General features: G+C 37.8%; 1 protein-coding gene across 5 annotated transcripts in view; it reads right to left on the reverse strand.

The window, feature by feature from the left end:
• DPP6 (dipeptidyl peptidase like 6) overlaps window positions 1-18,613 on the reverse strand; it is a 622,884-nt gene that overhangs the window by 133,464 nt on the left and 470,807 nt on the right. For all 5 annotated transcript variants that reach the window (XM_089533588.1, XM_089533589.1, XM_089533587.1 and 2 more), the window contains exon 6: window positions 14,958-15,010. In XM_089533588.1, coding sequence (XP_089389714.1) covers window positions 14,958-15,010 — 53 coding nt within the window. The remainder of the gene's footprint in view (window positions 1-14,957; window positions 15,011-18,613) is intronic.

Raw genomic sequence — 18,613 nt, forward strand, 5'->3', positions numbered from 1 at the left:
AATCTCTCCATTTCATCTTCCTCAGAGAGTGGACGTAAAGATAAAGCAAGTGGTGTTGGTGAGGAAGACCATGGACACCACTCTACACTCCTTGCAGCAGTGATGTCTAAACTCTGGCCCTTCAGGTGTTTGGGACTTCAGCTCCCAGAATCCCAGACTATTGGCCAAGGTGGTTGGGGCTTCTGGGAGATGAAGTCCAAAACACCTGGAGGGCCAGAGTTTAGCCATCACTGCCTTGCAGGAACTGTGAAACATACATCTAATAAATGAAATACACACAACTAAGAAATGTCCCCATCTGAGACATAAGATACCCAAGTATTCATTATTGACTATTAAATGGTCTTAATAGTCCTCCATCTTGAGGGGAGAGAAGCAGGCAAGAAACAACAGGCCTCTGCCTGCCAAGTTGAAGAGCCCTCCCCCCGACCTCCATCTTGAGGGGAGAGAAGCAGAGGTTTTTTTTGTTTTTTTTGTTACTTGCTTTGTTTTGTATATGCATATGTATGCTGTAAACCGCTTTGATCGTAGGAAAAGCGGTATACAAATAAATCATATTATTATTATTCATATTATTGTTAGGTTTTGAGTCTTGAACTGGAAACCTGAAGCACATCAAGTGCAAATTTAGCTAACATGCTGCTAACACACCAGAGCTACAAAGAGAAGAAGGAACTGCATGGAGACCTCTCTGCCACACAAGCCAAGTCTTGTGCCAATATGCCAAAACAAGCCAGAGGACACACTTTTAGCACTACAAAATCTCGCAGTCCTGAGGAAGAAGATTTTAATTATATACAGATCACCACTCCTTTCTTGCACATGCTGTGCCTGCATAGGAACTGAACTATGGAACTTAAACAGGAATTAATTCACTAAAGCAGAATAGTGGGAGATCCAGGAACAATAAGCAGGAAATACTTGTTCACATGGTGCCTACACACATGATCTGCTGCCAAATGATTCAATGACAAACAAAAATCCAGACAGTTTTAAAAGCAGATGGGACTGACAGAGAGTCAGACCTAACAACACCTACTACTTATGTAGCTGCATCTTCTCCAATTTCTTCTCCACGATTTTAATGCTTTATTTTTTAAATAAATAAATAAATAAATAAATAAATAAATAAATGGTTTAAACTTATGTTTTAATATTAGTATTATTTTTAAACTTTTGCAATTGATGTTTTAGTTTTATCTTTTTAAATTATTAAAAGGAAGCAAAGTCCCATGTGTTGTGTGATTGTCGAAAAACTTTACTATCTTTAAAAGTGGTATTGGGACAACACATAAACCACTTGTAAAAACACAATTTATTAAAAATCAAATTGCATCTATTATCCATACTATCATATATGGTTTATGTGGTTTATCTGTTGTCCCAATACTACAACTATTATAAATGTACTTGTATTTATTTTATAATAGCCCCTGAAGAAGGCCAACTGATGACAAGGCTGAAACACATTGGGCTTTTTAAGATAATAAAGTTTTTGGACCATTACACAGAATAGGAGACTTAGTTTCCTTTTACTCTTCTACTGTGAATACATGCTTACCAGTTTTTTGTCCTGTTCTTTTTAAAATTATTGTAAGCTTCCTTGAATCCCATTTTGGGATTCCTATAAATGAATGAATGAATGAATGAATGATTAAAATGTTTTCTCCTGAAGTAGAAATAGCATATATCAGTTGATGGGGAACACAAACAGAGGTAAAGATATGCTGTTGTGTGTATTGCCTTCTGATGGCTTTCCCATAGACAACTGGTGGGCCACTTTCTCAACAGAATGTAGCACTTATATGTCCCTTTAGCTTACTCCAGTATGACCTTGTAAGAGGGATGGAGGCATCATTGTGAGATGGCCGAAGGAAGCCTTGACCATTCTTATGTTCTTATAGTTGTATGAGATCTTGGCATGTAATGACCACAAAGAGGGTAAACAGAGGACCCAACAGGAAGAAATTCATGTAAATGCTGAGAGGTGAGAGATCACACACATTTCTAAAACACGAAAAGGTTATCTGACAGAAGGAAAAGCCCTTGTTAAAAAAAGAAAGTTGCATGACTTGCTTATTTCAACACTTGCAAATGAGAAAAACAGACAGAAGAGACATTTTGTGGGAGGTACAAGGAAAAAGGTACAAGGTACAAGGAAAAAAGCTCACAGAGAAAAATGAGAAAAGAAGAAAATACACAAGGAATTTTCTAGCTTGCCAGAACCGATAATCAAGGAACTGTCTGAAATGGTGGCTCAGAAAATACCACTCAGTGGCATAATGCCAAGATTGAGAATTGACAAAAATGTCTTTGACACAATGTATTACTCTCTAAGTTGTACAATTATTAGCAAGTTAAGCAATGTCTTTTGGATTTATTTAGCCATGCCAGCTTCAGGTCCTTGAAAGTCAGAGTAGCCCTACATTGAGTACAGGTCACATTTTATAAGTGTTGTGAATTTTGGTGGATTCTTATCAAAAATGAACTGAAACAAAATCCACTTCCATTCCTCATCTGGGACTTTGTGGCTGTTCTTGCTTTTACTGATCAGGTCACAGTGCATTCAAGGTTTCTAAAGAAAGGGGAAGCAGGCATTGTAACCTGCAAACTACAGGAGCCTGTGTTTTTCTACAGGAGGGGGATTTAAAAATTTGGCACAACTTCTATCCTTTCTTATAAAACTCCCGCACTGCCCACCTGATATTTTTATTTCTGATGTTTGCCCTACGTAAAATGCAGCAGGGAACTACTGACAGCTGATGGCATCTATCACACCGGAAAATTAGCATGACGAATGAACAGTGGGAAGTTAGAGTAATCTAGTCTAGTTATGGAACCATTGGTTAGACTTGCACATTTTGTGGTAAAAACAAAATGCTGCACTCCAGAAGGATCCCTTCTGGAAAATCTTGCCAAGAAAACCCCATGATATATTTGCCTTAGGGTCACCGTAATTTGGATACTATTTGAAGGCACACAACAATTTTCATAATACCACCATGAGAATATTAAGACAACAGTGTTTTATTAAGCCTTCAGTCAAAAGAATATCATCAGGGTCAGCTTTCATAGCAGCCAAAACAGATGTTTGCAAGCCTTTGGAATGCACAGGCCTGTTTTCTTATTTGCCCTAAAAGATACATTTCATGTAATTCAAAAATATACAATAATGTCACTGAAAAGCATCACCTTGTCCGAATATTGGAAATTACAATAACAGGAGAGTCCACTAGATGACAGTGTAGTGCAGCATGACTTTCCTCGGGAACCAAATAAAACTGCAAATAAGAAGATGGACACAGGTGCCTAGAGTCCCTGTTTTTGGCTCTTATAATAAGCTCCTAATGTGAACATCTGCTGCTGAAAACATGGACATTAATAGGTCTCCCCTCTGCAAAATAAGAATAATAAAAGGTGTTCTTCTGGGTAATGCAGCTGCTTGAACCTTAAGGTTCCACTCAAATGGCTGGAAAGCTCTCAGACTGCAAAGCTATGATATGGTTTCCAGAGGGAAATACGGCCAATAAAAGGTGTCACAGCTATAATATGCATGATAGGGGCATGTGTGTATGTTTGTGTGTGTTTTGTAGCAACACACACTTAATAATAATAATAATAATAATAATAATAGTATTTATTTATAACCCATCTCTCCCTGTGTTGGATATATGAACTGATGCTGAAGCTTCTATCAAAATTAATTTGAATTATACTAAAACAATAGACGCAACCAGAGGCAACATTGGGAGGGTGTGGGAAGTACACACTGCACCAGGTAACACTCTAAGGTGGGGTGACACCACTGATCCCCAAACTTCTGGCATTTGGCAAAAACAGGCTGTGAGGTTGACATGCATCCCTCTAAAATACTAGAGCTCTGTGGAAGAGATGTTGTATGTAGGAGAAAGATCAGGGAGAGGAGAAAAGAGAGGCCTCAGGTTTTTTAAAAAGTTACATTTAATTTTTTAAATTAATTTTTTTAAAAAAATTTCTCAGAAAACATCCCACCTTACCAAATTTTCATTTTTACCTCATGAAAAAAATTAAATGCAAATACATTTAGGCTGTGCATATGATATTGTAAGTACAGTCCACCCACTCCATATGCGGCCTTGCTGTACGCAGACTTGAGCTCACATGGACAGTAAGTCCAGGGGAACAAAATGGCACACATGCCTGAGGCACGCAATTTTCCCTTACACGGGGTGGGGGGTGGGTCTGGAACAGATCCCCTGCGTATTCGAAGGGCCCACTCTAAAAGGCATAATTTTAATTTTGCTAGTTATAATAAATAATAATAATACTAATAAAATTTATTTATATCCCACCTCTCTACAAAATGCAATCGGGCGGCTTACAAGATTAAAATATACAGTCTGAACCCTCAACCCACCCCCTGTCACAACTGTCACAACTATGTCACAACTATTGCCATTACATTCTGTGATATATAGGAATTATGATTTATGAGTAACATTAGTTGTTATATGGAGGAGGTCAGTGGGGTGGTGACATCATGAGTTACCGCACTGGTTGATGCCAATCCTCGTGATGCCACTAGAAGTAACTACATTCTTAAAACCGTGGGAGCCATTTAATGCTACATTACACTTGGGAATGAATAGATAAATTATTGGACAATTTCAGCTCTGCGTCTGGTCTCAGCCAGGTTTACATTCATAATTTTGTTCTGCTCTGTTAATACCTCAATCTGTGATTTAAGAAATCCAAACATTTGCTCTGATTTGTTTATATTAACCCCTCCCGTAACGAAATATGCATTTCCTTCTAAAATATGCACATACATACATATGTATTTTGCCAGAATTTGGTCTTGGGTGCAGACACGAGTATGCACCTTCCTGGGGTCAGAAATGCCACTGGCTAGTCCAAGGCACATTGAAATATGTTTTGGTTTAACCCTTGGAGAAAGAAAAGTTCTGCATCTGAATGCTTTACCAGCTTCTTTAAAGCCTTTATCTTCACATCCCTGACTGTGCTCCTAGGAAGTTTCCCATTGGCAAACCACCTACATCTGCAAGTCTTCTCTTTGCAGCCTGAACTGGCTCAATCCATAATGATCAGGTTTACCACTTGACCTTGCTTTTCAGGTAAACTAGTCTTTAAGATTGATGGTAGTGCAAGAGAGAAACAGGTGTGGGTTAAAGGGGTTCAAAGGGAATGGAAAGAAGACATGGCAATAAATTAAAAAGCCTATATATTAAGGCCTTTTGTTTGGCCCATAATAGCAAATGGCTATCGCGGGAAAAGTACAGAGCACACCAAGGACTTCTAGCCTGGGACAAGCAAGGTCACCATGAGTATCCCCTGTAACATTTGGGACCCTATGTTTGAAATGTTGTTTGTAAGTGTATATTCAAAAGCTTCTGTGCACTGGCAGATATACATAACATAGTCAATAGGGACTCTTCCGGTTGGCGATGGCGCCGAAAAGAGCAAACTTTTAGCGTCCTGCTGAGAGCTGCTCGCACAGCGTGGTAAGAGCTGTCAAAAAGACACAGGAGACAGCTGATTTTTGCATCCCTGCGGAGGGGAAACGCGGACGGGTCCTACAGGGGTCAGATTCCCACTTCAAAGGCAGGATAAACATCTAAATTGCCAAGAGAAGTGGAGGAGACCGAAGGACAAACTGCGACCACGCTGATGCCGCCATTGGGCTCACAGACGCAGCCAACTATAAGTGAACGGTAATCCACAGCAATCGTGAAAACCTTGAAGCTGATACATTTACTTTCAACTGTAAAAATTGCCTGAGACATTTTTGCAATTTGATACATCTTTATTTCTTGAATACACGAACTGGACTAAAAATACCAGGATACCATACAGTGAATTGTCTATAATAGAGAGAAATAAGGATTTGCAGAAAGAAAAGAGTGTTTTGGATGCTTTAGACAGAGCAGACTGAGAAAGATAGAGATTAAAAAGAGGAAAAAGGAAAACTACTGAAGCCTGCAAAGGATTAGAATACAAGGACGTGCTCAAAAACGTGGAGGACGTGGAGGACAATTAGAGATCTGAATTGAGGAAATAGAGGACTGTAAAAAGCGAAGGACTGCTGGAACCGAAAAGGGAACAGTGGCTGAGATTGGGACGGTGAAAGTGGAGAAAGGAGAAGTTTAAGAGGACTGACAGACCAATCGAAGAGAGTGTAAGGGGAACAACGTGGAGGTGAACTGGAGAGGCCTGAGTGGAGAGAAGAGTAAGAGAAGCAGAGAGAGACGAGTGGAGGGACTGGAGAGGGACAAGGAGACAAGGACGGTGCGAGTGGTGGAGAGACGGAACGTGAGGTGCAGAGAGGCCTGGGGAAAGCAAGGTGCCTGACCGGCGAATGCGAGGAGGAGACGGGGAGTGGAGTGGAGAGGCCTGAGAGTTGGAGAGTGCGGAGGAAAGACAGGGTTGGAGATAGAGGGACTGGACTGGAGGACGCGAAGGAGAGACAGAAGGCAAAAAACAGAGAGGCCCGAGAGGAGTGAGGAGCCTGGACTGGAGAACGACAGAGAACGCAGAAGACACGAAGAAAGAGGCCAGCTTGGTGGGAAGTGGGGAGAAGGCTGGGCAGGGAGAAGCAGAGGAGTCTTGGAGGGAGGGGAGCAAAGAGGATTGAGAGAGAAAAGAGGGGAGTGGGCTGGACGGCATGAAAGACATCTAGAGAGTGAAGAGCAGTGAGAACTGTGAGGGAGGGAAGGGCTGGGTGGAGAGGAGAGAAAGGCTGGGGAGCGTGGAGAGGAATTAGAAGACTGAGAGGGAGAGGCTTGAGGGGAAAAGCAGAGAGTAAAACGGAGAACAGTTTAAACTTTAAACAAAGCCTGCATAAAAGGGGGAAGAGGGACTGAAGAAGTTGGTGGAGTGAATAGTTGGGAAGGGTTTGAAAGCGGGTGTGATATAAATTGTATCCTGTAAATTGTATTTACTTATCTTATTTCCTGCACTCCATTTTCTTGTAAAGACCATTCCCCTTTAAAACACTAACAGGAAGAGAAAGCGAGGAAAAGGCTGAACAAAGATTAAGGAAGAGACCAGTGAAGCAAAGGAAAAAGGAAACTAAGTTCAGCAGCGACCCCTGGTGGCGTGAAGGTGCAAGTACAGAAAATAAGTAAAGACTTAAATAGGGGGGAAAAAAAATAGATAGGGAATTGATAGATACTGTAGGGTAGAAGTCCTCCACTGAATTAAAGAGTTTGCTGAGTAAGTAAAATCTAACAAGAGAAGATGTCCACAGGAACAAGACAACAACAACTAAAACTACAACAACAGCAACAGCAACTTCAAATACAAAGAAGGCCATCTCTGGAGCTTCCAAAAATTCAAGATGCAAACACATTGTTATTGGAGGAAATGAGATTAATAAGACAGGACATGAAAAGGGATAAGGAGGATCTGAAAATGGATATGAAGAGGGACAAGGAAGACTTGAAACAGGACATGGAAAGAATGAAGACAGAAATAAAACAAGGAATCAGAACAGAGATAGGAGAGATTAATCAAGCAATTAAATCAATTGTTTCAGATGTAAGACAGGTTAAAACAAAAATGAAAGTCATGGAAAAGAAAAATCAGGAATTGGAAGATAAACTAAAACAAGAAATAGAAAAAAGGAAAGAGATGCAAGAAGAGAGGAATATATGGGAACAGAAGATGAGGGAAAGATGTTTGAAAATCAGAGGGTTGCCAGAAATAGAAGGTGAAAAAATCTTTGAAAATATGACGGAAATTCTAGCAGAATTCATTGGAAAAGACAAAGAATCGATGGAAAGGGAACTGGACAAAGTCTTTCGCGTGAACTCTTGGGTGGCAAAGCAGAAGCAGCTCCCTAGGGACATTGTTATTTATTTCGTGAGGACCCAAATGAAAGAAACGATACTACAAAGATATTTCGAAGCGAAGCTTGTTGTTGATGAGGTGGAACTTCAAATACTGAAAGATGTCCCTGGTGCAATTTTGAGGAAACGGAGAGATTACGCTTTTCTGACAAAAACACTGCGAGAGAATGAAATCCGATATAGATGGGAGGTACCAGAAGGGATTTCGTTTCGTTACAGACAAAAAAGAGTCAGAATTATAACACTATTGGAAGCAAAAGAATTTTTGGAAGACCTAGCAAAAGATAAAGAACAAGAAGAGGAGGAAGATAATAAAGGAGGGAAAACCAATTCGAAGACAAATCTACTGACAGGAGAAGAAGCGAAAGAACCGGAAGCAGAGGCTCTAAGCTCAGAAGAAAACGGGGTAGAAGATGGATAGTTGTATGAAAATAATATCGTGGAACATAAAAGGACTTAACAGTCCACAGAAGAGAAGGAAAGTATATTATTATCTGGGCAAATTAAAAAGTGATATAATATGTTTGCAGGAAACCAAAATAAAAAAAACAGAAGAAAAATATTTAATTTGTAATAAATTAGGAAAAGAATATGTAGCAAGTGGGGACAAGAGAAAAAAAGGAGTAGTGATATATATTAAGGAAAAAATAAAAGCCACTGAAATATTTAAAGACCAGAAAGGACAATATTTAGGGTTAGAAATAAACTGCCAACAGGGAAAAATTCTAATCGTGGGGGTTTATGCACCAACAGAAAATAGAGAAAATTTCTTTCAAAATTTAAAAAAAAGGATAGACCAATTGGACTATGAAAATATGATTCTGTTAGGGGATTGGAATGGGGTAATAGATCCACAACAAGACAGGAGGTCAGACAAATTAATAAAAAAGAATCAGGGCAAATTACCCAAGACTTTTTTTGACATGAAAGATAATTTGGCACTAATTGATATCTGGAGGGAAAAAGCGGGTACACAAAAGGATTTTACTTTCTATTCGGACTGTCACAAATCGTGGTCTAGGATTGATATGTTTCTTATTACATCAGCATTGGCGCCTAGAGTTAATAAAGTAGATATACTCCCAAGATTAATTTCAGACCACTGCCCTATATCTCTGGAAATGAAAGGAAGCCACAAAGATTTCAATTGGAGATTAGACGAAAATTTATTAAAGGATGAAAAGGTATTAAAACAGGCTAAAGAAAATTTAGAATGGTTTTTTAAACTCAATTTAAATAACGAGGTAGAAACAAGGACAGTGTGGGATGCCTCCAAAGCATACATGAGGGGATTCTTTATTCAAAAAAGCATTGAAAAGAGGAAAAAAAGAGGCGCTAAAATGGATATGGTCTTACAAGAAATAAAGGAAAAAGAAAAAATACTCAAAAAGGACCCAAATAATAAAAAAATAATAGGAGAAATAGCCAAACTTCAAAAACAAATCTCAGTAATTATGGTAGAGGAGATGGAAATTAAAATAAGATTTACAAAACAGAAATATTTTGAATTTGGAAATAAACCTGGAAAGTGGCTGGCTTGGAAATTAAAAAAAAGAAAGGAACAAAATACAATTTGGAAGATTAAGGAGGGTGGAAAAATACATACAGAACAAAATCAAATCAAGAAAGCATTTCAAAAATATTACGAAAAATTATTTTCAAAAAAAGAGATAAACAAGGACGATTTGGATGCATTTCTGAAAAAAGAGACAGTAAATCAAATTAAGGAGGAAGAAAGGGAAGGGCTAAACAGGGAGATAACGGTAAAAGAAATTATGGATATGATTAATAAGATGAAAAAAGGGAAGTCACCTGGAACAGACGGACTGCCGGCTATATACTATCAGAAATTAGGGGAGAAATTAATAGGACCACTCCAAATTGTAATGAACGAAATCTTGCAAAAGGGAATACCAGAGACATGGAAAACATCATATATAACCTTAATTCCAAAAGAAGAAAAAAATCTAGAGGATGTTAGAAATTACAGGCCAATATCTCTTTTAAATTCGGACTACAAAATTTTTACAGGAATCTTAGCAGAAAGGTTAAAAAAAGTATTGGGTAATTGGATTAATAGGGATCAATCGGGCTTCTTACCAAAAAGACAAATAAAAGACAATATTAGAACTATTATAGACATAGTTGAGTATTATGAAAAAAGAAAGGACAGGCAAGCAATTTTAGTCTTTCTTGACGCCGAAAAGGCCTTCGACAACCTAAATTGGGAATATATGATTAGCGTGTTAAAAGAAATGAAATTGGGGGAAAACTTTATAAATTGGGTACAAGCAATATATAAGGAGCAAAATGCAAAAATTTTAATTAACGGACAAAAATCTAAAATAATCAAAATTGAAAAAGGAACCAGGCAGGGTTGCCCACTTTCACCTCTACTCTTTATTATAGCGTTAGAGATATTGAATAATAAAATTAGGAAAAACAAAAAAATCACTGGGGTAAAAGTTAAAAATTCGGAATTTAAATTAAAGGCATATGCAGATGACCTAGTCTTGACATTATCGAATCCCTCGGAAACAATACCTTTAGTATTCAACACTATTAGAGAATTTGGCGAATTGGCGGGCTTTAAAATCAACAAAAATAAAACAAATATATTGGCATTGAACATGACTAAAAAAGATAAAGAAGAAATTCAAAGAATATCGGGATGTGAAATAAAAGAGAAAATCAGATATTTGGGAATACAAATTACAAGAAAAAACTCAGACCTTTTCAAAAATAATTACGAACAACTGTGGAAAGAGATAAAAAAAGATTTGAAACAATGGAATAATTTAAATGTGTCTTGGTTAGGCAGGATTGCGACTATACAAATGAATGTAACCCCTAAATTACTTTTTTTATTTCAGAATATCCCAATAATTATAAATGATAAACACTTCAAAACATGGGAGAAGGACATATCTAATTTCATTTGGAACAACAGAAAGCCAAGAGTCAAATTGAAAGTCTTGCAAGATAGAAAAGAAAAAGGAGGACTAGGATTGCCAAACTTCAGGATATATTACTACGCATGTTGTCTTAATTGGATAAAAGATTGGATACAAATCAAAAATCATGAATTATTAGAACTAGAGGGATTCGATAATGTCTACGGGTGGCATGGATATTTAATTTATGACAAAATTAAAGTAAATCAAAATTTTAACAATCATCTGGTAAGAAAATCTTTATTTAAAATTTGGACAAAATATAAGCCCCACATTATACAAAAAATTCCTAGATGGACGTCAATTAACGAAGCTTTTTTTAGGAGAGAAAAAATGAAAAAAGAAGATTGGATATCATATGAAGATTTACTAAAAAAGGAGGTAGGACAATATAAATTAAAAACGATGGAAGAACTACTAGCAGAAGGCCTGAAATGTAATTGGTTCCTTTATATGCAAATGGGGGCAAGATATAAATTAGATTCCAAATTAGCACAAATTGAAATGGAAGAGACACAATTGGCAAAGACAATAATCTATGATGATGAACATAAAATATCCAAATTATACAAACTACTATTAGATCTGGAAATGGAAAATGAAACAATAAAACACTATATGATAACTTGGGCACAAGATATCGGCAGGCCAATAATGTTAGATGATTGGGAGAAAAATTGGAACAAAAGAATAAAATATACACTCTGTGTTGATATAAAGGAGAACTACTATAAAATGCAATATAAATGGTACCTCACACCAGAGAAAATATGTAAGATAAACAAAGAGCAGAGGCTAGAATGTTGGAACTGTAAAGAAAATGTAGGATCATTCAAACACATGTGGTGGGATTGTGAGAGAGCAAAAAAATTCTGGAAACAAATACATCTGGAAGTCGAGAAAATATTAAATATTAAAATAAAGAAGGATATATTGTTATTTTTGTTGGGAATAATAGCAGACGAGCATATTGAAAGACAGTATGGGAAACTGATATTCTATTTGATAATTGCGGCAAGAATGGTCTTTGCAAGGAAATGGAAATGTAAAGAAAACCCAACAGTGGAGGAATGGTACGACAAGATTTACGATATGATGATTGTGGATAAATTGACATGTTTACTTAGGAATGATTTTGCTAATAGAGCGGAAGAGCAATGGGAACCAATTATGAAATATTTATCAGAGAAGGGGAAAAAATGAAACCTGCTCAAGATGTGTATGATGTATTTAGGATTGTTAAGAAGATGCTAAAGTGCTAAGGAAAAAAGATGTTATGAATATACTGGTAATTGTAAAAGTAAAATAATGTTAAGAACTCAATAAAAGTTACTAAGATAATAGTACACTAAGGAAAGATATCAAAAGTATAAACAATACTATTTATATATTTACACATTTAAGAAAGACATAGAAGATTTAATTAAAAGAAAAGTAAGTAACTTTTGTAAAGAAATATAAGAATAAGTAAAGGAAAGTCATAATATGTGAAATATTATAAATATTCAGCTTAAAGGACGGGAAGGTCATGTTTTAAATGTGTATGGTTGTGTATGGTCCTTTTTTTCCTATTTTTCTCTTTATTTTTTGATTTAGTTCAGTTTTTTGTGTGTATACTTTAGTATAAGTTATTAGGCATTATGTATAGTGTAATATAGAATGTGTTGTGTTGAGGTTATTTTTATTTTTATTTTTATTTTAGTTATTTATTTTTTTTTTGAATTTTGCTTTCTCTTGTTGTTATGTTTAATTTGTATGAGAGTTAATGGTGTTTTGTGTTGTAAATAATTGTATTTGATTTTAATAATAAAATTTAAAAAAAAAAAAATAACATAGTCAATAGACAGAGCTCTTATGGCTAACAGCCATCGACAAAGCTATTTTCTATGCATGATTTGGCCTATCCATTTCAAAGCCATCTAAGATAGCAGCCAATTACATGTTTTAGCAGAGGTTAATTCTATAATTTAAGTATGCAGTGAATAGGGAAGTATTTCTTTTTGCCTCACCTAAATTGACTCCCAGTGATCTTCACTGGGTAACCCTAGAAAGTAAGGGGGAAACCCCCATTATAGAACAATCTATGCTCTAGAAAAATCATTTGACACAAGAGGAATAGGCATAATCCTTTATTTTTGGCCCACAATTCTTTGTCAATAAATCACTGGACATGGTGACAGAGGCTGATGGGACTTGCAGGCAAAATATCTGGAGTTTTATGGTTTGCGTACCCCTCCTACAAAGAATACAAATGTAATGACTATAGCTCTATGTTCTATATGAACACAGAAATGTAATGAACATGACCCACTGAAGCCAGCATGATAAAGAAGACTTGGCCTGAAAAAAGAAGACTCTGCCAATCAGATTTACTAGTGCGTTGCTCAAAAATGATTAAAACAGATTTGTCTTTTAAAGCTCACATGCAGGAATTCTGGCCCTACTCTCTTTGCTTGCCCTTGGGAATGAGGCCAAGGAGAGTCTATTGGATGGTGTCTTGGTGCATGCTTCCAAGGTGTGGAGAAACCAAGACAGATCTTGTAGGCCTTAGAAGCCTCTGTTCTCTTACTCTCCAACATTTCACAAATGAAAATTGGGTCCTGTGTGATCAAGCAACATTAAGAATGTGGTCAAGATGGCAAGAACAACAGAATAGTTTGCTTTTGCCAAAGCCTACTGGGAAGGGCACGATAGCACCCCCTTTTCTCCTCTCTTCCCTGCTAACTGAGTGCAAACTACTTTTGCACTTTGGACTCAGTTTGCAGCCACTATAGAATAATCTATAGTGTAAACTGAAATAAATTGAAGTAACTTGAAGATGAAAGAGGAAAGTGGTAGGAGGAGGAGAGAAACTGGGACATTTTAAAAGCAGCTGGGAACTGTAGTTTGTGTCACCAGAGCTTTCTGACAGAGGAAGCTAAATGTCTCACAAAAGTGCATTCCCTAAAATTCCATAGCATTGTTCCAAGGCAGTTAAAGTGATGTCAAACTGCATTATTTTTGCAGGGTGGAAGCAGCCTTAGTGTTTCGTTTTAACCTCAGAGTGAACAAGTGGTGACAGCAGAAGACACGCAAGGTGGTTTAGTGGGATGCCCATGCAGACAGCCACTCCAGCATTGAAAGGAAGGGCTGTGGATCTTCTAGGAAGGTCTGAAAAAAGAGGTAGTTTTTTTTTTTTAAAAAAAATTCATTTTAAAGGTATTATATCGTGGTTCTGCTCCTAAACATCATCCAGACTGTTTGCATCATAACTGGGCTTTGAGCCATGTGTCATTGAACCGGTTGCCACTAGAATGGAGGTGGGTGGGCCTTTTGGCCTGGGCATACAAGGGCTTAGAAGGAGCTACCCAGGATGGTGAACCTATTTTGGGGATAAGGCCCAGTATTTTACACTTAAAGTTCATACTAAAATCCAAAGCAGATTCACCACTTCATTGATATAAAAGGTCAACAGCCAGCATGGCAACACATAGTTAATTATGGAAAGTGCTACCATGAGATGCAGTGATGGCCACTAACACAGATGGTCTGAAAAGAGGACTGGAGAAATTAAAGATAAATAAAGTTATCAACTACCCATGATGGCTGTATGTGATCACCAGAATCAAAGGCAAAATGCCTCTCTGTGCCAGGCACTGGAGAATGGGTTTCTAGAAACATATTCACAGTGGACAACAGAATGCTATAAGTAGATAGACCTTTGATCCAGAGCTCATGAAAAGTTGGTTTTGGACTACAACATACAGAATCACCCAACCAACATGGCCATTTGATATGCCACCTTGGGGATTCTGGGAGTTGTGGCCCAAAAAATAAATTTTGCAAACCCTGAACTCAGCAATGCTTTCTTAAGTTCTTGAAACAAAAGAGTCTGATTAAGAAGGGCATGTGGATTAGCCAGCAGCCATATAAGGCTGTTAAAGTGAAACTCAATATTTACCCTTTCCAAGGGAAGCCCATTAGTTCATTATAGGGCCGGTCAATTTTCATGATATGGTCAATGGTTAAAGTAATGGAACACACAGCAGTATTGCACAGGACTGTTCAATGCACACAGTTTGTTTTCCTTCTAGAACCCTGCAAAAATATAATATAATATAATATAAAATAACAAACATCTGTGCTTAAAATGCAGATACGGTATGGCATCACTTACCCATTAGGCAGTTTTCTGAGGACGTAAAAAGCTGTATACGAATGCCGGTACATCTGCAGATTGCAATTAAAATGAGAAAAGGGGGGGATTAGTAATGTAAAGTGTCAAGAAGCCTCTTATCACAACAAACCTGGCATGGAGAAAATAATCTGTGTTGCATTTAATTGTATTTGCAAGAGGAAAATAAGAGAGGCTAGTCACAGAGTGAATTAACACAACACTACCACCATTGCGTATTCTTTCCACCTTACACCTTATTAGAGCGTTTGGCAAGTCCTCTCGCTCCAGATGCTCTGTGTCATCACTATGGATACCAGGTCTTAGATTAGACTGGGGGCACAAGCTCCCAGCAACAGCTAAAATTGGAACAACCATTAATGAGGACACCTTGGTCTGCCAGAGACAGGGTGCATGGCTATAACTAGGCACAACAGGGAAATAGCCCATCCATACTGTTTTAATCCAGTGTAAACACACCCAGGCATTATTTATTTTCTAGTACTGGAGAGAGCGTCAAAATGCCCTTTCCTGGCTGTTGTGTGAAAGTTTATTGGCTTAACCCTGGCTTTTAAACCTGAGATCTGACCTTGCTGTTTATTGTCAAAGGTACCAATTTACGATAGGTCACATAAAGCTGAAATCTTTGACCCAAGAAGATGAATTTTGCAAATCCACAAGAAACAGCATCAAATATAATACATTAGACTTGGCATTGTACACATGTGGGAAGAAAGAGAAGAACGTCTCCATGTTATCAACTAGGATCCTAATTCTCACAGAGCTCTTCAATAATATGATGAGACGTGTTACATTAAACAAACAGAATTTCAGTTGGTTGATATTAGTGATTCTCATACAATGTTATTGTTTGAAAAATTGAATGAAACCCTTGAAGCAACCTAGAAATCATCTATAGATGGCCTTCTCTATCCATGGATTCTGCTTCCAGAGATCCAACCATCCACAGATTGATAATTTTTTAAAAAAATATTCCAAAAAGCAAACCTTGATTTTCCCATTTTATATATTATATATCATCCATGGATTCTGGTATCCTTGGGGGCTCCTGGAACCAAAGCACAGGAGACACCAAGGATCCCAGTGTATCTTGTCACCAAAAAGACTTATATTTTATTATCTGGTCAGTATTTCTTTCACAGACATCTGAACAGATATCGTGGTAGTTGTTGTTAGCTGCCTTGAAGTTGACTTCAACTCATGGTGAACCTACAGAATAGACATCTCCAAGACTCCCTGTGTGCAACTACCCTGCTCAGCTCCTGTACAACACACACTGGTCTCCCATAAATGGTTTCTGTATAGTGTTCATATATGCTTAAATAAACAGGCATATTCACATGCACACAGACTGTCTATTTTCCTCCAGTATCCTAAAATAGATGATCTGGTATCTCTTTGATATGGAAATATTGATAAAACAGTTTCACAGTCTAGAAAAAAACAGGCTAGAATATGTTCAGCTATTGCAATGCAAATTTTCTGCTGACATGAAACTAAATTTGGATTTTTCTTTTATTTACCTTCAGACATATGACAACAGAGCTTAAAATAGAGTTGGAAGTGGTTTGTCCCATTTGAAGACTATCCTGAATTTGTTTTGAAACTTTGCAGCTCAGAAAAAGGGGGGTAGAAGTTGAAACTCTATATACGAAATATTGGGAATAAGGTATCATAGCAGTGACTTCTGAATAGTATGGGACTATATGGTAATACCAAAAATTGCAAATTGCGAACATTAAACCTGTCCCATTAGAATGTTTTCTGTTTATTGTTTTTTTCTCCCTCACTTAAAGTTGGATAGGTCTAATATTCAAAGGAATGTATTTAAACATGCTGTAATTAGAAGTTTATGGTGAACACACACACACACCAAGTAGAATCATAGAGCTGGAAGAGACCACAAGGGCCAACTAGTCCAACTCTCTGCCATGCAGGAACACAGAATCAAAGCACCCCTGAGAGATGGCCATCCAGCCTCTGCTTAAAGACCTCTAAGGAAGGAGACTCCACTACACTCTGTTCCACTGTCAAACAGCTCTTACTGTCAGAAAGTTTGTCCTAAGTTGGGTGGAATCTCTTTCCCTGTAGCTTGAATCTATTGTTCTGGGTCCTATTCTCGGAAGAAACAGAAAACAACCTTGCTTCCCCCTCAATAAGACACTCCTTCAAATATTTAAACAGGGCTATCATATATACACTTAACCATCTCCTCTCCAGGCTAAGCATACCCAGCTCCTTAAGTCTCTCCTCATAGGACATGGTTTCTAGACCTTTCACAATTTTGGTTGCCCTCCTCTGGACACATTCCAACTTATTCACATCCTTTTTGAATTGTGGTGCCCAGAACTGGACACAGTATTCCAGGTGGGGCCAGGCCAAAGCAGAATAGAGTGGCACTATTACTTCCCACAATCTAGACACTATACTTCTATTGATGCAGCCTAGAATTGCATCGGCCTTTTTTAGCTGCTGCATCACACTGTTGACTCTCTTCAACTTGTTGGGAATAATTCTAAGTGACCTTTGGCTGTCTTTAATCCAGTGCTGACAGCTGTGATCAAATGATCCAGTAAGATCATATTGATCAAAGATGCTTCCAAGTGAGCCACAATGCAGATTTTTGAAGTTGCATCTACACTGCAGAATTAATCAGTTTGACACCACGTTAACTGCCATTGCTCAATGCTATGGAATTCTTGGATGTGTAATTTTGTGAGATATTTAGCCTTTTCTGATAGAGAGTTTGGGTGCCACAACAAACTACAAATCCTAGGATTCCATAGGACAGAGCCATGACAGTTAAAGTGGTGTCAAACTGCATTCATTCTGTCATGTGGCGGCATCCTTTGACTGAGCTGCACAGCTTTAAACGGCTGAGGTTGTCCAATCCTTTAGCCAGGAATGAAAACATGTTCCATTTCACCCTCCTTTCCCCCCTCTGTTCCCCAACCTGTCCTTCAGCATCTGTTCTTGAGAGTACGTGCTGAAGTGGATTAACTGATTTGGAACAACAGGGAGATAATTGCTTCACTTCTGTGTGGAGACCTTAGAATGCTGTTCCTTTTTACCACTTGTGGCATGCTGTCATGTCAAAGCCTGTGGTCATGGAAACACTCTGACTTCTAATTGCCATGGTGCGTAGTCCTCCATTTCAGATAGTTGTTAATGAAACCACTGGGCCATCTAAAGAGCAAGAAACGCTCTCAGAAAGATCCACTTATATGTGACCTAAACAATTTTATTTTGGGGAGCAGGGAGGAGCTTAGATATAAATATGGCTCCTTTTCAATCTATCATTCTGAGAAAAACAAAAGCTTGCAAAATATAGGCAAAACAGTGATATTACTGTTGGCCCTTAGTATCTGCTGGGGTTTGGTTCCAGAATTCCTCCTGGATACCAAAAGTCCATGGATACTCAAGTCCCATTAAATACAATGGCACAGTAACATGGTATGCCTTATATAAAATGGCAAAATCAAGGTTTGCTTTTTGAAACATATTTATATTGTTTTTTGTGGGTTTTTCGGGCTATGTGGCCATGTTCTAGAAGAGTTTCTTCCTGATGTTTCACCAGCATCTGTGGCTGGCATCTTCAGAGAAGATTTCTCTGAAGATGCCAGCCACAGATGCTGGCG

Source organism: Sceloporus occidentalis, unplaced genomic scaffold, assembly GCF_023333645.1.
Source record: "Sceloporus occidentalis isolate IW3139 unplaced genomic scaffold, rSceOcc1.0.p SCAF_7, whole genome shotgun sequence".
In the NCBI taxonomy this organism is placed as follows: Eukaryota; Metazoa; Chordata; class Lepidosauria; order Squamata; family Phrynosomatidae; genus Sceloporus; species Sceloporus occidentalis.